The 20,320-nt window shown below is 52.6% G+C and overlaps 1 protein-coding gene across 1 annotated transcript in view; it reads right to left on the bottom strand.

Moving 5' to 3' along the window:
• Positions 1–20,320, bottom strand: part of LOC144785705 (interferon regulatory factor 2-like) — a 94,564-nt gene that overhangs the window by 58,621 nt on the left and 15,623 nt on the right. Inside the window, exons 2-3 of the mRNA XM_078664490.1 lie at positions 10,211–10,316; positions 9,943–10,119 (exon numbers count right to left, since the gene is read on the bottom strand). Of these exons, the coding sequence (XP_078520616.1) occupies positions 9,943–10,119; positions 10,211–10,316 (283 nt within the window). The remainder of the gene's footprint in view (positions 1–9,942; positions 10,120–10,210; positions 10,317–20,320) is intronic.

Below are 20,320 nucleotides of genomic sequence, written 5' to 3' on the forward strand. Positions count from 1 at the left end.
ATTACACCTGACATTAAGAACAGTCTTGGGTGGAGTGTAAGGAAATGTGGTGGTGTTGCACTATATCTTGGCCCCTTACTTACAGGATTGAATAGGTGAAGTGTAAGGAGATTGCTTACATCTTGGTGTTTGCACTTACAGGATTGAAGGGTAGAAGTGTGTAGGAGAACCAATTACATCTTGGTATCATGACTAGGGAAAGTGCAGAGAGAAATGGTGTACATCTTGGCAATGTGAGAGTTGTAAGGTTGAAGAGGTGGACTGTATTCTAGAGAAATGTCTGTGAAAGTCCTGCATGAGAAAGAATTATTTGTATTATAAAATGTATTCTGTATAAAGAGGCTTGTACATAGCTTGCTGCGTGGCTTATGCATTATTAAGTGTTAAATGAGTTGCTTGTAAATAGTGTCTTGTAAATAGGGCTTGTTCCATCGGGCAGGGAAGGGCTGGATCCTTTCCAACTGTTCGGGGAAATGTGTTTCAAAAATGTGCACAAGTGTTATGTGAAACGTGAGAGATAAGTTCTTGGATTCCCCATGTGTCTGCAGCCATCGGGGAAGACGTGTGTTTGAGCTGCCAAAGGGTTAATATCTTGAATTGGGATGGCAGTGTTGGTTTCAATATGCTGTTTAATATGCATATTTCCATGAGCTGACACAGGAAGTCAGTTATCATTTAGCTTAAGGATGGTTTGATTGGCTTTTTAATTAGTTGCTAGATTTCTGTTTCCTACGCTGAGTGTTAGGTAGGATTTTCCTAGCCATTAGTACGTCTTGTTTAAGTTCTCCCTTATTTTTCATTTTAATGTTAGTGCTCATAGTCTAGGGTGCACATTAGTGACAGGATAAATTGTTACCATCTTAGTATAGTGCTATGTATTCCCTTATATGAGTTTAATTTGCACTTAGTTGCAGGGTTCGCCTATGTACTTTGACAGGCTGCTTATGGAAAGGTAACATCTTGCACGGAGAAGCAGTGTTCATTTAAACTTGCTGCTTGATATACATCCACGAGTGTGTGGATTTGCCTTTGAAAACAGGATTAAATGTGTCTGATTCAGAGGTCACGGTGTTTTTAAATCAACTAGTCAGGCTGCGAGGCACACGGGTGGTTTCAGATAAACATTCAGTGGAGGAATTTCAATTGGTATGTGCAGAAAAATATTAAACCCAACAGTGCATACTAATTCGCAGTGGTGTAACGAACCTTGAGGGGGGCCCCCTGCAGGGTACGTGAAGGGGCCCCCTCCGGATTGAATCTAGAGTTCCCGAGCAGAAGTGCGGTGCTGACGGGGCCCCCTGGAGGGTGAGGGACCCCCCCGCACAGCGGGGGCTGCAGGGGCCTGTGTTACGCCCCTGTTTTGGGCCCACTTTGGTTCTCCCTTTGTTTTGCGTATTTGACAAGTTAGTTTGTCTCTGCTTTCCACAACCACACATAGTACATTTGTTCTGGTGCTATGATATTATATAAATGTGCTGCTCATCTTATTTGTTATTCAGTGGTTCTTCTGGGGATTCAGTCAGAATATTTCGCACAAGCTCGAAAAACATGGTGCTCTGTATTCTTGTGCCCGGTCAGCAACATCTAACGTTTTTACACATAACACAGTAGCACATCTGCAGCTTTACAACACAGTAGTTCTTATTTAAACGGTCTCGCACCCTTGGGGGGCAGAGAGGACCATTCCGGAAGAGAGACTGGTCATGAAGTGGAGGCAGCAGCCTTGCGTGAACCGGTTGACATCCGTGATGCGGACCACTTTACGACACACCAGGTATAGGGTCTGCTGCTAATACCAGAGATCACTAACATATCCCTGTGCTCACATAGTGAGGGTAGGCCTAGAAAGATATATTCTTTGCCATGGTTGGGTTGTTTAATTTATACCGCCTGCTAGTAATGCTGATTTTGTTGCTTAGTTGTATTTCCCCAAATCACCTGTTACTCTGGGAAGGCACTGAGTGTGCCAGATTTGAGCCTACAGGTACTGACATGGTAGCGAGTTCAGTCCCTGCATTGTGATGTCCTGTTTCCTCAAGGCACAGTGCTTCTTTACTAGCAGAATCCCTGCTACAGTGGTTCTTCAGTGGACCCCCATTTAAGCATTACTCTGATCCGGAGACCCCACTGAATCATTACTCTGATCCGGAGACCCACACTAAAGCCTTCCTAAAGCTGAAAAATAAATTGTGCCGAGCACCAGCTCTAGAAATGCCAGATTATACGGAACTTTACTTTATTTTGTAATGAAAGAGATGGGTGCGCACTGAGTGTTAACACAAATGCATGGAGGAGCCCGAAGAGCTCTGCAATACTTTTTAACCACCCGTGACCGTGTAACACCAGGACTCCCCGGCTGCTTGAAGGCAGTGGCCGCAGTGAGTGTGAGTCTGGTAAAGAGCAAAAACAGTCTCGGGACATCCCGTAATTGTCATGGTACCACATTCAGCTGCATTGTTGCTTACCGGAATGTAAAAGCAGTATCTGGCACACAGTAAACTCCGCAAATATGAACAAAGTTTGCTTGATCCAGATAATGTTACCATCAGGCGCTGTAATAATAAATGTCTAACAACTAGAAGACAGAAATAATGATTTTGATCCTGATTGCCTAAGAGCCACTGAACTATGCACAAACCAAGTCCTGATATGAAGGATGAACCTTTAAATCGAGCCCGACTACGTCCTGTTTGTTGATGGGTAATGAAGGCGCACTGAGAGCGGCATGTGCAGTGTGCTCCATAAATTGTGTGATTGTTGCCTCTTGGCTCCAATCTCTTTTCACCGCACACGTTGCTGAGTGAATTGCCCTTAGCCGAGCTTTCACCATCTTTACAGACCGCAGTATTGTTTCAGTGTAGTGCATCATTTTGGGCAATTGTAGATGCAGAGAAGGTTTTCGACATTCACTGATCAGAAATTTAAAGAATGTGAAGTATTTGCTCAGTGCATTGTAGCTGCCCAGGAGAAATGCCCAGGGCATTAAACAGGCAGTGGATACACGTTGCCATAGGCAACAGATACACTGATTCTGTAGCTAGGTACTGTGCCTTGCTAGCATCGATACAGGACCCAGCCCAACATCCCTTGGAAGAAATAACTGCTTACTTGCAGAATAAGGAGCCGATACATGGTTGGAACCATCCGGGACTTGGATTACTCTGTACACCTTATGTGGATTGTGGGGATCGCTACACCGGTCTTCAACCTCGGAGAACAATTTCTTGTCTTTTATAGTAGCTCCATCCTGGGTCTCACACAATGTTTTCTTTTCCTTCACGCTGACACTGTTCAAGGCATAGCGGAAGTTGGTTTTCCAGGTGGAACGGTCATCAGGCCGCTCACTCTATTTGCCGCCATGTATAGCCCAAGCCTAGCGTCAAGAGAATACGAATGAATTTGTAAACTTCCACTATACATCTTATAATTAGTTTCATCTTTCTAGGTGAGGCTAACGTGGGAATGTCTGAAGCATTCCCATGTAATGTAGTGAATGAGTCAACCATTTTGGAAATTATAAATAGCATTACAATATGATTCCCATCAGAAAAGACCCTGCTTTACATATGAGCCACTGTACTTCAAGCAGAGACACACATGTGGTCCGGTGCCATTCAAGCCTCCCCACCACAGGTACAGTCTTATCAACCACACTGTTCGCCAGTCCATACAAGAGTGAAACACTGCAAGTACCCTGGGTGGAAACTAGAGGTAAGCAGAATCTAGAATATTGATGTAGGAAGGTCTCTTTCAATGGTCACAAGTGTAATACCCTGGATGAAATGCATTCAAGCCCTTGTACACTTTCATGAACCTGTTCATTTGTAACCAGAGATCCATAAAGTGGTCACTGTAGGGCAAACCTGCCAATAAATAAATACATACCACATCAGAATAGAACTGAAACAGTTTTCACCACAAAACATTTGAAGAGGGTTTTCAGAACAGAATAATCCAGACCAACTGTTCTTATTAACCGTATGCTTATCCTTTTTTAGGTTCCTAATTTGCCTCAAAAGGGATTAGTGTATCCAATGTGTTGTGTTTTAGTAATGCAAGGTTCCACAATATTAAGTGATTGTTAAACACAAAAAATAATAATAATTCATTCAAAGACCTGTGTGGCGGTGAAGGAGTATCATCTTATCAAACAGTAGACATTGAATGTTTTTAGAAACAGTGTAAATCTGTTCTGACGGCGTCTGCCAGCTGGAAGGAAAGTCAATTCTACAGGAACGCAGCCCGTGTTGGCACCCTTACATTTTTGGTGAGTATGCTCTGAATGACTTAATTTGACTAATCAATTGATTCACACACTGAGAAGCAGAGCTAATTTTCTTTGAAGGTTGATGAGGTGAGATGTTATTCCTTATTTACCTCCCAATTCAAACTGCAACCCCAAAGCCAAGAATCCCCGTACAATACAGACCCCGTTACTAGTTGTGTATATTGGAGAGCAAGGATTATCCATGCTAATTTAACATGAATAGTCCCACTCTTGAGGCCGGCTGCGGACTACTCATATGGATTATGCAACGTGAGTCTCGAGCCTACCACAGTTGCTCCATTGCCCTGCTGTTCTAGTGATATGTGCATTGCACCATTCACCAAATCTCGATTACCCAATGTAACGTAAGAAAAATAACATGACCTGTACCGCTATTGAGTAGATTCGAGCAGCAGATCCTCTCCATCGTCACCCCCTTTCATTAAATTCAACCTTTTCCCTGAAAGCGGAGTTGGCAGGAAATATTTGGAAAGAGGAAAAGGGATCGCGATATGTAGTTGATGGAGCAAGGTGATGAACAAGATTTTGTTCAAACTTGCAAAGTTAATCTCCCAATAATAAAAGTAATCGGATTAATAAGCATGTGGTGAAATTTCTAATCAACTTAGCTTAAGGACTTACTCATCAGAACACACGGGGTTAACTAATGTGCTTTATGTTCCAATCGCAGAGAGAAATAATGAACTAACCATGTCTATTGTCTTTGTCAGTATTAAATGCGGCTGTTTAATGGCATGTGCTTATTATGTGTGCTTATGTTATGTCTTTCCTGTGATAAAATGCTTGCGGAGATTCGTCCAGTTTAAAAGCAGAATGGTAAATATAATGCTGCTTGAGTGTGCTTTGCTAGGTAACCTCATTAACGGGTTTTATTAGTTTTGGGGGTGGGTAACAGAATGGGTTACAATTCTTTAATTAATTTATGTCTTGTGTTTGTTTAATAATAGTTTCAGAGAAAGAGGCCTAAAGTTAGTTTTAAAAATGGCTTACGGAGTGGCAGATACGAAAAGCTTGTCCAGAGTGGAGCCTTGTACATGCGCAGTTGTGAAGAGTTTTACCATGCTGCCATCAATGTTTGAAAAGCAGTTCTTTTGTTGTGCTGAACGTGCACTCGGAGGAAAGGCCCAAGGACAGGAATCTGGTTTGTCTGCCAAGGTTAGGAAGTTAGATTGGAACTCGAAAAGAAAGTATCCTTCTTGAGGAAGCTGAATGACATGGAAATGAGAGACAATAGGGCTTAAGAAAAGCCTGGACTTGGTCAAGAAACGGTAGTGACCTAACATTTTTATTGTGGACTGACACGGCACAGCCAATGAGAGGCTTGGATTTCTATGAAAGTAGGTACTTTTTAGAAAGTTTAGTTAGAAAGAAAGGTACAAAACCGGACGTTCTGAGCATGAGGGCGCTTCTCGCTTTCCGATTCCTGAATGACGTGACGTGCTGTTGGACTCTTTGGCGCACGTAAGGACAGCAGACTTTAAATGCATTTTCCTTTCTAGGTGGAGTGAGGTTCGGATTGGGAAATAGAATTAGGGAATGGAAACTGTTATTTGCTAATAATTCATGCTTTTGATTTTGCTTTAAAAGTGTAAGTCTAATAAGTCATTTCCTTATTAAATGCTGCTTTCTTTTTTGGTAATAAAATTATTGATTCTTAATAAAAAATGCTCATTCTTGAATAATAAAGTTAATAAAATTAGATTTGAAATGACAAGCTGGTCTTGTTTGTTCATGGTCTAGTTTCCATCAGTTGATCCAATCGCCTCAGTGGCCTAATTTTAAATGATATAAGTTTAAAAACCATGGTGAGTATAGATAAACTGCAGTTGTATATAAACATGTAAATAATTTGTGAATAGTCTTGATTAATTAGGTCACAGGATTCAGTTGCTCAAAAATTGTCTCGTTGGTTTATGGGCCTTTATATGTGTTTATGATAAATGGTGGGTATCATGGCGTTGGGTAGTGTTTGAGAGACAGTTTTTCATTAGGAGCGCTGGATCATTGTCCTTTGGAAAACTATGACGAGCGAAATATTGCATGGTAGACAGCTTTGTTAAAAAGTCTGCCATCATTGCCAAACTACAAGCAAGAGTTTGAGAACAGAGGCTCTAAGTGGGCTGTGTGACCGATTCATTTCAGGATATGGCTACACTCACATTCCTGGGAGTGAGCTCAGAGAGCAGGGCTCTCCTTTATTCCCGGTTCATCAAGGAGTGTTCATGTTGAGAACAAATACACATTATAATAACAAAAGGAATCTGATGGTCAATGGTGAATAACAGAACAAAGAAAGAGAGAAAGTACTGATCAAGTGCCCTTCGTGGCCAGCGTCATCATTTGGATTTCCAGCTTCCCTGTCACAGGACCCCATTCAATGAGGAGGTGACTGTGATCGAAGCGTATTACACAGAGAGCCAAAAAACCAGAAAGTCATAGTCCTGTAACAACAAGCCTATAGTCCTAAATACACAGGCCAAATACAGTGCAGTGCAAAACTAGTGAAAAGTTTAACAAGCATTTACAATGCAATGGTTTTGCCTTTGACAAAATTAGAGCCATTGGCATTGTAAATGTCAAAATTTTCACCTATGTTTTTTTTTGTAAAACAAACAAATGGCTTTGTCGTTTACTAGTAAATAGCTTTATGGTTACGAAATGTGAGACCTATTGCATTTGCACTTCTACACACATAGGTATATGTACACAGAGCTATACACACACACACAGAGCTCCTCCTCTACACACATTGACAGGCTTTGTATACACAGCTACATACACACACAGCTACAGACATGCAGTTACACACACACACACACACAGTATTATACATACATAGCATCACACATACATAGCATTACACACAGACAGCATCACTCAGCTCCTGGACACATCTGCACACATACACAGCTACAGACCCACACATACACATAGCATAATACACATATAGCATCACACACACATACACAGCATCACTTAGCTCTTGTACACATAGCTGCACACATACACAGGTACGCACAGTCCGTCAGCCTGCACTCACAGCCTGCACTCACAGCCTGCACTCACAGCCTGCACTCACAGCCTGCACTCACAGCCTGCACTCACAGCCTGCACTCACAGCCTGCACTCACAGCCTGCACTCACAGCCTGCACTCACAGCCTGCACTCACAGCCTGCACTCACAGCCTGCACTCACAGCCTGCACTCACAGCCTGCACTCACAGCCTGCACTCACAGCCTGCACTCACAGCCTGCACTCACAGCCTGCACTCACAGCCTGCACTCACAGCCTGCACTCAGTCTCACAGGCACGAAAACGGAGGCACAAGCAGGCAACAGGGAGACACGAAAACGGAGGCACAAGCAGGCAACAGGGAGACACGAATTGTAACTTTAAATAAAAGCAACCTTTTTCACCGATGTGTGTGTGTATTTATTTATTTAATTCTATGTCCGTGTGTCTCTGGCATCTTTCTGTCCGGGGAATTTTTGTCAGGAGAAGAGTGGCGGCTCCAGAGTGTGAGGTGAGGGCAGAGGGCTGCGGGTCTGGGGTGGGCTGCGGGGGGGGGGGAGGGGGGGGGGGAGATGTGCAGGGCAAGAGGGGGTCACTGAAGGCTCCAGGATGTGTCGACGATGCACGGAGTGCTGGGGGTGTAGTGCCTTGTGGGGGTTGGATGGCGCTGGAGGGATCTAGCCGGATGCGGGGTCCTCTCGTGGCTGAGAGTGCTGCAGGAGCCAGGCAGTGCGGGGCAGTGTGCGGCCCCCCCCCCTCGGCAGGAGATGTGCGGGGGAGGGCGCATCCTGCATCAAGGCGGCAGTAGTGAAGGAGTAGGGGCAGGGGAGGGGTGATTAGCCAGGGAGGGGGGGGTGACAACGGGAGGGGGGGCAGAAACGCAGAAGCGCTGAAAATATCGCAGGGCTGGGACAGAGTCCGTGTAACTGGCAGATCCCGGCTTCCAATGTTACTGAGGTAGCTCAGCGGGTTAACGCGGCTCCTTCTCGTAACTGTACATGGTAAAGGGCCATGTTCACACCCTGAAGGGGCTGCTTTGTGCTTCGGTACAAAGCGCCCCATTGCGTGGGAATAGAGCCTTTCTTCACAGCATCCAAACCAGGAGAGCGGGAGGGGGGAGAGCGGGAGGGGGGACGGCGGCGGGAGGAGGGACACGGAGAACCTGAAAACTCACCGGACTGCTCCCAGGAGGCGGCGGGGGCGCTTGCGGTGTCCTTCCTCTGCCGGGGCCTGGGCTCTCTTCTCGGGTGCCGCGGGCGGGGCTCTCCTGCACCGGGGCCTCGCTGGCAGGCGCACTCCTTTCTCCTGGGCACTTTTCCCCTGGCATAGAAAGAGCGGCGGCGGGACTTCCGGCTTGCTTGCGGCCCGGCCGGACCAGATTCGGGGGCGTTCCCGGCTGACGTCGCGTGACGTCGGCAAAAGCCAAAGAATCGCGGGAACGCCCCCGAATCTGGTCCGGCATTGACGGACAGGCCCCTCGTCCAATGGCTAGGCTCCATTTATGGAGCCAGCCAATAAATGACGAGGGCCGACCCAAACCCCACTACAGTTCTCATCAGGTTTTCGCCTGCGCGAAAAAGATGCGCAGAGCGCATCTTTTCGCCAGGCAAAACCTAAAAAGGATACGGAGGCATACAAGAAACTTTATTAAAGTAGGCTTCCATACCTATTAAAAATAATGCAGGAGCAGCTGTCAACAAATATGCCGCTGATTTTGGACCGGCATATTTGTTGAAAGCTGGAATTCCAGATGAGGACACTGGCCATGAAGGGCAGTTGATGGAAATCCAATAGTCACCTCCCGAGTTTAGAAATTGTCTACTTGTTTGGATGCAACACATCTGGTAGGAGGGCACTTTCTCTCTTTCTTAGTTCTGTTATTCACCATCAGATTCCTTTTGTTATTATAGTGAGTAGGTGTTGGGGATTGAATCTGATGTAGGTCGGTAAACATGTTCCCTAGGACCCTTTTCCCTTGTGGAGTTAAGTGTAGTAACAAATACACATTGACAATCCATTCTTATGTTCCTTGTGGAATGCACCTAATAGAAAGCACAGACCAACCACCCGAAATGATCATTCAATCTAGGACTGACTTATCATTCGGTCGTACTATACCATACCAGTATAATGCTGCAGGGCTGTAGCAGAAATGCTTGTTTACCGGCTCACTTTTTCACATTTCCGAGTATTCTTAGAAGCAACTTTCTGAATTATTCGTGTGTGATACCTGTAAGTCTCAGCCAGCCGCCATGAGTAGGCTGTGCTGGTGCCGTAAGAGGAGCCAACAACCCCATAGTGTTGTCACACAAAAACAGCACTTTTTAAATGAAACCAATATAAATAAAACGCTAAGAAAGCATGCCAAATGAAGAAACACATGCAAAGATAAGCTCGTGGAGGACATACCAACACAGTCAAAAATATGAAACTCCCACCAGGCGTGTCCTCTCGGGTTTACGTGGGAGCAACAAAAACTGAAAGGCAAAAAGGAGCCAGACCAGAAGCCTTACAGAAAGGCTATTCATGAAAACCTTTATATGCTTGTCCAAAAAGGATTTCTCCCCTTCTCACGGACACCTGAGACTGAAGTAGTCTGAAATTCTACAGAAATGTTGCAATGAACAGATCCATTATTTACCTTTCGTGGTCTGCTTTTGCGACAGGGGAAGCATCCTGTAAACCCGGTAAGGATCGCTTCCCTTGACGTTTCTTAGGTTCTTTAATTCCTCAACATGTGGCGAAGATCTCATTCCACATCGAAAGGTCGCTTTCCACAGCTTGGCGTCTGCTTGATCTACCCCGGGCTGATATTTCCCTAAAGCATCAAAAGGAAATCAAGAACTCTTTACCAAATACATCACAAAATAATTTTTGATGTGAAGGAAGTCATTTCACGTTATTAGTACCTGTGTGAATGGCCCAGTTCCTAAATAAAGGGGCGTCCTTGTCAGCATCCCACCCGTGCCGGCCAGCATTCATCATCTTCCAAGGGATCTTTAAAATCTTCTCCTCCTTGAATTAATGAACACAAAAAGGACAGTGGCTTATCAACAAGATCCAGGCCTTCGGAGCATGTGCACGGCCGCTTCTGTAAAGTGCTAAACATTTCCAACTTCTTTCCACACATGCATGTTCATTCACGATAAAATGAAAGGCAATAGGACGCAGACTCATGCAGCCAGATGATGTAACTTTTAGACACACTGGTGTTTACTACAGCCTCAGGGGCGTAACACAAGCCCCCGCGTTGCGGGGGGCCACGCGGGGCCCCGCGCTCCGGGGGGCCCCGGCCCTGACTTAATACATGTGCCGGCACTGACGCAGTCGCACAGAGTAGGCTCTGATAAATGGTGCACACTGCGCAGCGCGGGCCCCGGCCGGGGTCCCTGCGAGTCTTTGAAATGGCCGGCCGGGGCCCCTGGGAGTCTTTGAAATAGTGCTGGCAGGGGCCTTGCTCGGTAATGCGAAGTTTGTTCTTTGTTGTGGAGAGGGACTGCTGGGCAAGAGTTGGATTGGAGGCAGAGCCTCGGAATAGCAGCCTTTCAGCAGCATTCGGATTCAGGTGAATACTTTGACGGCTGGTCACTCATGTTCATTTTTACCACACTAGAAAAACATTTCAGTTAATTGCAGGTTTGGGGTTTTCTCATCTCAATGTACTCTGCTAACTGTTCAGAAATATTAGGTAGAAAATCAATGTGTGTTAAAAAGAGGGTTGGAGCCAGCACGGCATGTGTGTGCAACGTTGTTCTGCGGGTGCCAGAGGATCGGATTCTCTTCAGAATGGCGCGGGGCAGCGGGGGCCCCCGGCCGGGGCCCCGAGAGTCAAGTTGAAGTTCGCAATGGTGGGCCCCGGCCAGGGCCCGTCAGCCGTGTGAGTGAGCAGGCTGAGGCAGTGGCACTTATGTCGTCTGCCCGCACTGCGTGTGAAGTGTATAGCGCTCAGTCTCCGTTGTTAGTTGATGCATCTGTAATGCTCTGGGCAATGTTCGCCTCCGCCCGCCATTCATCAGGCAGGCCTTGGGGTGTTTTCTGGAGCCGACGGTTTCGATTTTTGTGGTGTCGCTACTTGTTCTGTGGTCACACACACTGTGCCCTTGGCAGTGAATTTTGCCAGTTAGTTGGCACAGCTGCCACCTGCCCTTTTATAGTAGTCTAGGTGCTGGTTTTTTAGGGTACACAGCAGCGGGTTATTTTCACGCGCACGCACGCACAGAGTAACCCTCTGCCCATGGGCGCCGAATCGCGCAGAGAGGCTGGCACAGCACGTCACTTGCTTCTTTGGGCCGATATTATATCTTTGGAAAAGGGATGGGGTGGTTTGAGAAGGTAGATGTATGAAGTGCGATGCCCCCACGAGCCTCTGACACGCTCTCACCTCAATATATGACGCCGCCCCGTCTCTGCCTGGCACTGCTTTTATTATTTCTCGGGGTCTAATTTTGTTAGGAGGAAGCAACAGCGTTGCTAAGTGTTTAGAGAAGTTGTGTTCAGTATGCCAGTGTGCTAGTTACCACCCACCCTGCTCAAAACCCTCCCCTCCCCATTTGGGTCGTATTGCGCCAGGCTCGCCCACAGCGCTATACACACACACGCACACATGCACACACGCACATTTGTATGACAAATGTGTTTACCAAGTTGTAATTCTTCACATTTTAAATCCCAGCACAAGTAAGTGGAAATCGGAGTGACTCGTTCCTCGCTTCGGCAGCTGTGGCCTGACAAGCGCTAATGGCCATTTCATTCTCTTTTACTCTCGTGACTCGTCGCCATACTCTATGGAGGAGAGCTGCTGTGCTCTGCAGGGCCGGGGCTCTGATGCAATGATATTATAAATGGTGCCGGGGCCGGACGCCCCTGGCCTGGGCAGGACAGGGCGGATGCGCAGGGCGCGCACACACTTGTTCACTCCCCGAGAGTCCTGTGTCGGGGTCCTCCTGACTAACTTTCCGCCGCGTATGCGCGCGCCCTAGAGTCTGAGCTGCAGCCTCCTCAGACCCCCAGCCCAGGTGAGTGAGTCTCCTCAGGCCAGGTCCAGCAGCAGCCCCCCAGCCCAGGTGAGTGAGTCTCCTCAGGCCAGGTCCAGCAGCAGCCCCCCAGCCCAGGTGAGTGAGTCTCCTCAGGACAGGTCCAGCAGCAGCCCCCCAGCCCAGGTGAGTGAGTCTCCTCAGGACAGGTCCAGCAGCAGCCCCCCAGCCCAGGTGAGTGAGTCTCCTCAGGACAGGTCCAGCAGCAGCCCCCCAGCCCAGGTGAGTGAGTCTCCTCAGGCCAGGTCCAGCAGCAGCCCCCCAGCCCAGGTGAGTGAGTCTCCTCAGGCCAGGTCCAGCAGCAGCCCCCCAGCCCAGGTGAGTGAGTCTCCTCAGGACAGGTCCAGCAGCAGCCCCCCAGCCCAGGTGAGTGAGTCTCCTCTGCTTCAGTTCACACTCTGCAGAGTTGACCCAGGATAGAGGCAGCAGCACTGCAGCAGGGGCCAGGGAGTGGTCCAGGCCGGGGTGGGGGGGCGAGGAGGACCGTGACTGTCGTCGGACAGACTGTTAAGGTAAGGGCAAGGCGTCACTAGTCTCCACTTGCAGAAAAGCCCTGCGCAGTTGATTTTGGTTCCTTTTTATTTACTGCACCCGCATCTTGGATCAGTAAATAGATCACATAGCTGCCAAGGTTTCAAATTGCGATGTGTGACATTTTCATATTTTCAGTATAAATATGAGTGACATTTGAATGACTATGAGTGACATTTTCTTGTGAGCGAAATCATGCAATTAATAAGAAATTACACCCAACGAGAAACTAAGCACCAGACATAAAAGAAAGACCTGAGTCTAAGAAGGGGAGAGCAGAGTCATAGGAATTATGAGTGCCGTCATCATTCTGATTTAGCAGAACCCCGACTCGAGCTCACTGCAGAACATCCATGGCGTGGAGAGGGAAGTAAAGAGTGTGGGTGTGGTGGGAAAACTTGGATTCTTGTAAGTCACAAGTTGTAACCCTTGATAGGGATGTATGACGCTAACATGGGTACCGTTTCAACGTGTGCCTTTACAACGCGTCTTTAACAACGCAAGTCATTACAACGACTTGCGTTGTTGGGCGCGGATAGTAAATAGTATAATTTACTATTCTAACACCAGTCCCCGTGGATAGTAGGGAAGTTGTTCGAATAGTAAATATACTGTTCTTTATCCTTTAGCGCCCTCCAGTGCAAGTCGTGGTTACGACTTGCGTTGTAAAGGACGCGTCGTAAAAGCACTGCGGGGTAACATCCGCGTTGAAAGGGATGTTCCCCCCTGATACCATTGGGTGGAGGGAATGAGATAAAGGGGTCTGGCTGTCAAACTACGGAGGTTGTGGCCATTTCCATTGACAAGATAGATCTGTGTTAGATCTTTCACAATTCGATATTTTGCACTTTTTTTGTTAAAAGGTCATTTAAGGTTGCAATTCGTAAACTACTGATATTTCCATTTTTAAATGGTGTCTCCCACTAGTAGAACTACAATGCGAAATAAATAGGTGGACATGAGTTTACCTTGAAGTGAAAGGGCAGCAATGCGCTCAGTGTGAGCTCCCGATCGTCCATGATGCAACTTAAAGGCACGTGGGCCGTGCCGTGAGGGGGGGGCATGGTGGGCCACGCCACCGGGGGGGGCCTCCATGTGGGCCCCCTCAAGTTTTGTTACGCCACTGGGCGGGCTTGCATAGTGAAGCCTCTGGGGCCCCGCGTTACGTCACTGGCTGTAATATTTGCTACCTGGACTGCAGCTCCCAGAGTGCCCTGCGGTGGGAGCGCTATAGCAGAATGCTTTGCACCTGTGGCAGCGCGTGGGGCTCTGTGCGCGCGGGAGTGGCTGGCTTCCCATTGGCGGATGGACAGGGCGGGCAGGTGAGGCTCGTGAGCTCCTCGCGGGTTCTGAGGGGGTGAGGACGTGGCGCAGGTGAGCGCGCGCTCAGGGTCGCGGCGCGAGGGGTGCGAGGACCTGAGGCATCTCTCAAGCTGCGTCGGAGCGCACTGCAGCCTGTGGACGGTGAGCAACAGCTTCATATGTGGAGGGGATGCGGGGACTCGGTGTGTTTGAAAATGTAGAAACCTGGTGGCAGGAAACAGAACGCAGCGACAGGAAAGAGTGGGTGAGGGAGAGTTCGCTGGCGGAGCCGCAGACCGGCAGGAAAGAGTGGGTGAGGGAGAGTTCGCTGGCAGAGCCGCAGACCGTCAGGAAAGAGTGGGTGAGGGAGAGTTCGCTGGCGGAGCTGCAGACCGGCAGGAAAGAGTGGGTGAGGGAGTGTTCACTGGCAGAGCTGCAGACCGGCAGGAAAGAGTGGGTGAGGGAGAGTTCGCCGGCGGAGCCGCAGACCGGCAGGAAAGAGTGGGTGAGGGAGAGTTCGCCGGCGGAGCCGCAGACTGTCAGGAAAGAGTGGTGAGGGAGAGTTCGATGGCGGAGCCGCAGACCGGCAGGAAAGAGTGGGTGAGGGAGAGTTCGCCGGCGGAGCGGCAGACCGGCAGGAAAGAGTGGGTGAGGGAGAGTTCGCTGGCGGAGCCGCAGACCGGCAGGAAAGAGTGGGTGAGGGAGAGTTCACTGGCAGAGCCGCAGACCGGCAGGAAAGAGTGGGTGAGGGAGAGTTCACTGGCGGAGCCGCAGACCGGCAGGAAAGAGTGGTGAGGGAGAGTTCGCTGGCAGAGCCGCAGACCGGCAGGAAAGAGTAGGGGAGGGAGAGTTCGCCGGCAGAGCCGCAGACCGGCAGGAAAGAGTGGGTGAGGGAGAGTTCACCGGCAGAGCCGCAGACCGGCAGGAAAGAGTGGGTGAGAGAGAGTTCACTGGCGGAGCCACAGACCGGCAGGAAAGAGTGGGTGAGGGAGAGTTCACCGGCAGAGCCGCAGACCGGCAGGAAAGAGTGGGTGAGGGAGAGTTCACTGGCGGAGCCGCAGACCGGCAGGAAAGAGTGGGTGAGGGAAAGTTCGCTGGCGGAGCCGCAGACCGGCAGGAAAGAGTGGGTGAGGGAGAGTTCACTGGCGGAGCCGCAGACCGGCAGGAAAGAGTGGGTGAGGGAGAGTTCGCTGGCGGAGCAGCAGAAAAGAGTGGGTGAGGGAGAGTTCGCTGGCGGAGCCGCAGACCAGCAGGAAAGAGTGGGTGAGCGAGAGTTCGCTGGCGGAGCCGCAGACCGGCAGGAAAGAGTGGGTGAGCGAGAGTTCGCCGGCGGAGCCGCAGACCGGCAGGAAAGAGTGGGTGAGGGAGTGTCCGCTGGCAGAGCCGCAGACCGGCAGGAAAGAGTGGGTGACGGAGAGTCCACTGGCGGAGCCCCAGACCGGCAGGAAAGAGTGGGTGAGGGAGAGTTCACTGGCGGCGGCGCCGCAGACTGGCAGGAAAGAGTGGGTGAGGGAGGGTTCACTGGCGGAGCCCCAGACCGGCAGGAAAGAGTGGGTGAGGGAGAGTTCGGCGGCGGAGCCGCAGACTGGCAGGAAAGAGTGGGTGAGGGAGAGTTCGCTGGCGGAGCCGCAGACCAGCAGGAAAGAGTGGGTGAGGGAGAGTTCACTGGGGGAGCCACAGACCGGCAGGAAAGAGTGGGTGAGGGAGAGTTCGCCGGCGGAGCCGCAGACCAGCAGGAAAGAGTGGGTGAGGGAGAGTTCGCTGGCGGAGCCGCAGACCGGCAGGAAAGAGTGGGTGAGGGAGAGTTCGCCGGCGGTGCCGCAGACCAGCAGGAAAGAGTGGGTGAGGGAGAGTTCGCTGGCGGAGCCGCAGACCAGCAGGAAAGAGTGGGTGAGGGAGTGTTCGCTGGTAGAGCCGCAGACCGGCAGGAAAGAGTGGGTGAGGGAGAGTTCACTGGCGGAGCCGCAGACCGGCAGGAAAGAGTGGGTGAGGGAGAGTTCACTGGCGGAGCCGCAGAAAGAGTGGGTGAAGGAGAGTTCACTGGCGGAGCCGCAGACCGGCAGGAAAGAGTGGGTGAGGGAGAGTTCACTGGCGGAGCCGCAGACCGGCAGGAAAGATTGGGTGAGGGTGTGTCCGCTGGCGGAGCTGCAGACCGGCAGGAAAGAGTGGGTGAGGGAGTGTTCGCTGGGGGAGCCGCAGACCGGCAAGAAAGAGTGGGTGAGGGAGAGTTCACTGGCGGAGCCGCAGACCGGCAGGAGAGAGTGGGTGAGGGAGTGTCTGCTGGCGGAGCCGCAGACCGGCAGGAAAGAGTGGGTGAGGGAGAGTTCACTGGCGGAGCTGCAGACCGGCAGGAAAGAGTGGGTGAGGGAGTGTCTGCTGGCGGAGCCGCAGACCGGCAGGAAAGAGTGGGTGAGGGAGTGTCTGCTGGCGGAGCCGCAGACCGGCAGGAAAGAGTGGGTGAGGGAGAGTTCACTGGGGAGCCGCAGACCGGCAGGAAAGAGTGGGTGAGGGAGAGTTTGCTGGCGGAGCCGCAGACCGGCAGGAAAGAGTGGGTGAAGGAGAGTTCACTGGTGGAGCCGCAGACCGGCAGGAAAGAGTGGGTGAGGGAGAGTTCACTGGCGGAGCCGCAGACCGGCAGGAAAGAGTGGGTGAGGGAGAGTTCGCTGGCGGAGCCGCAGACCGGCAGGAAAGTGGGTGAGCGAGAGTTCGCTGGCGGCGGCGCCGCAGACTGGCAGGAAAGAGTGGGTGAGGGAGGGTTCACTGGCGGAGCCCCAGACCGGCAGGAAAGAGTGGGTGAGGGAGAGTTCACTGGCGGAGCCGCAGACCGGCAGGAAAGAGTGGGTGAGGGAGAGTTCGCCAGCGGAGCCGCAGACCAGCAGGAAAGAGTGGGTGAGGGAGAGTTCGCTGGCGGAGCCGCAGACCAGCAGGAAAGAGTGGGTGAGGGAGAGTTCACTGGGGGAGCCACAGACCGGCAGGAAAGAGTGGGTGAGGGAGAGTTCGCCGGCGGAGCCGCAGACCAGCAGGAAAGAGTGGGTGAGGGAGAGTTCGCTGGTGGAGCCGCAGACCGGCAGGAAAGAGTGGGTGAGGGTGTGTCCGCTGGCGGAGCTGCAGACCGGCAGGAAAGAGTGGGTGAGGGAGTGTTCGCTGGGGGAGCCGCAGACCGGCAAGAAAGAGTGGGTGAGGGAGAGTTCACTAGCGGAGCCGCAGACCGGCAGGAGAGAGTGGGTGAGGGAGTGTTCGCTGGTAGAGCCACAGACCGGCAGGAAAGAGTGGGTGAGGGAGAGTTCGCCGGCGGAGCCGCAGACCAGCAGGAAAGAGTGGGTGAGGGAGAGTTCGCTGGCGGAGCCGCAGACCGGCAGGAAAGAGTGGGTGAGGGAGAGTTCGCCGGCGGAGCCGCAGACCAGCAGGAAAGAGTGGGTGAGGGAGAGTTCGCTGGCGGAGCCGCAGACCGGCAGGAAAGAGTGGGTGAGGGAGTGTTCGCTGGTAGAGCCGCAGACCGGCAGGAAAGAGTGGGTGAGGGAGAGTTCACTGGCGGAGCCGCAGACCGGCAGGAAAGAGTGGGTGAGGGAGAGTTCACTGGCGGAGCCGCAGACCGGCAGGAAAGAGTGGGTGAGGGAGAGTTCACTGGCGGAGCCGCAGACCGGCAGGAAAGAGTGGGTGAGGGTGTGTCCGCTGGCGGAGCTGCAGACCGGCAGGAAAGAGTGGGTGAGGGAGTGTTCGCTGGGGGAGCCGCAGACCGGCAAGAAAGAGTGGGTGAGGGAGAGTTCACTAGCGGAGCCGCAGACCGGCAGGAGAGAGTGGGTGAGGGAGTGTCTGCTGGCGGAGCCGCAGACCGGCAGGAAAGAGTGGGTGAGGGAGAGTTCACTGGCGGAGCTGCAGACCGGCAGGAAAGAGTGGGTGAGGGAGTGTCTGCTGGCGGAGCTGCAGACCGGCAGGAAAGAGTGGGTGAGGGAGAGTTCGCTGGCGGAGCCGCAGACCAGCAGGAAAGAGTGGTGAGGGATAGTTCACTGGCGGAGCCCCAGACCGGCAGGAAAGAGTGGGTGAGGGAGAGTTCGCCGGCAGAGCCGCAGACCGGCAAGAAAGAGTGGGTGAGGGAGAGTTTGCTGGCGGAGCCGCAGACCGGCAGGAAAGAGTAGGGGAGGGAGAGTTCGCCGGCAGAGCCGCAGACCGGCAGGAAAGAGTGGGTGAGGGAGAGTTCACCGGCAGAGCCGCAGACCGGCAGGAAAGAGTGGGTGAGAGAGAGTTCACTGGCGGAGCCGCAGACCGGCAGGAAAGAGTGGGTGAGGGAGAGTTCACCGGCAGAGCCGCAGACCGGCAGGAAAGAGTGGGTGAGGGAGAGTTCACTGGCGGAGCCGCAGACCGGCAGGAAAGAGTGGGTGAGAGAAAGTTCGCTGGCGGAGCCGCAGACCGGCAGGAAAGAGTGGGTGAGGGAGAGTTCACTGGCGGAGCCGCAGACCGGCAGGAAAGAGTGGGTGAGGGAGAGTTCGCTGGCGGAGCAGCAGAAAAGAGTGGGTGAGGGAGAGTTCGCTGGCGGCGGAGCCGCAGACCGGCAGGAAAGAGTGGGTGAGCGAGAGTTCGCTGGCGGAGCCGCAGACTGGCAGGAAAGAGTGGGTGAGGGAGAGTTCGCCGGCGGAGCCGCAGACCAGCAGGAAAGAGTGGGTGAGGGAGTGTCCGCTGGCAGAGCCGCAGACCGGCAGGAAAGAGTGGGTGACGGAGAGTTCACTGGCGGAGCCCCAGACCGGCAGGAAAGAGTGGGTGAGGGAGAGTTCACCGGCAGAGCCGCAGACCGGCAGGAAAGAGTGGGTGAGGGAGAGTTCACTGGCGGAGCCGCAGACCGGCAGGAAAGAGTGGGTGAGGGAAAGTTCGCTGGCGGAGCCGCAGACCGGCAGGAAAGAGTGGGTGAGGGAGAGTTCACTGGCGGAGCCGCAGACCGGCAGGAAAGAGTGGGTGAGGGAGAGTTCGCTGGCGGAGCAGCAGAAAAGAGTGGGTGAGGGAGAGTTCGCTGGCGGAGCCGCAGACCGGCAGGAAAGAGTGGGTGAGCGAGAGTTCGCTGGCGGAGCCGCAGACTGGCAGGAAAGAGTGGGTGAGGGAGAGTTCGCCGGCGGAGCCGCAGACCAGCAGGAAAGAGTGGGTGAGGGAGAGTTCACTGGCGGAGCCCCAGACCGGCAGGAAAGAGTGGGTGAGGGAGAGTTCACTGGCGGCGGCGCCGCAGACTGGCAGGAAAGAGTGGGTGAGGGAGAGTTTGCTGGCGGAGCCGCAGACCGGCAGGAAAGAGTGGGTGAGGGAGTGTCTGCTGGCGGAGCCTCAGACCGGCAGGAAAGAGTGGGTGAGGGAGAGTTCGCCGGCGGAGCCGCAGACCGGCAGGAAAGAGTGGGTGAGGGAGAGTTCGCCGGCAGAGCGGCAGACCGGCAGGAAAGAGTGGGTGAGGGAGAGTTCGCTGGCGGAGCCGCAGACCAGCAGGAAAGAGTGGGTGAGGGAGAGTTCACTGGCGGAGCCGCAGACCGGCAGGAAAGAGTGGGTGAGGGAGAGTTCACTGGCAGAGCCGCAGACCGGCAGGAAAGAGTGGGTGAGGGAGAGTTCGCCGGCGGAGCCGCAGACCGGCAGGAAGGAGTGGGTGAGGGAGAGTTCACTGGTGGAGCCGCAGACCGGCAGGAAAGAGTGGGTGAGGGAGAGTTCACTGGCGGAGCCGCAGACCGGCAGGAAAGAGTGGGTGAGGGAGAGTTCGCTGGCAGAGCCGCAGACCTGCAGGAAAGAGTGGTGAGGGAGAGTTCGCTGGCGCAGCCGCAGACCGGCAGGAAAGAGTGGGTGAGGGAGAGTTCGCCGGCGGAGCCGCAGACCGGCAGGAAAGAGTGGGTGAGGGAGAGTTCACTGGCGGAGCCGCAGACCGGCAGGAAAGAGTGGGTGAGGGAGAGTTCACTGGCAGAGCCGCAGACCTGCAGGAAAGAGTGGTGAGGGAGAGTTCGCTGGCGCAGCCGCAGACCGGCAGGAAAGAGTGGGGGAGGGAGAGTTCGCCGGCAGAGCCGCAGACCGGCAGGAAAGAGTGGGTGAGGAGAGTTCACCGGCAGAGCCGCAGACCGGCAGGAAAGAGTGGGTGAGAGAGAGTTCACCGGCGGAGCCGCAGACCAGCAGGAAAGAGTGGGTGAGGGAGAGTTC

Source organism: Lissotriton helveticus, chromosome 10, assembly GCF_964261635.1.
Source record: "Lissotriton helveticus chromosome 10, aLisHel1.1, whole genome shotgun sequence".
NCBI classification, from domain to species: Eukaryota; Metazoa; Chordata; class Amphibia; order Caudata; family Salamandridae; genus Lissotriton; species Lissotriton helveticus.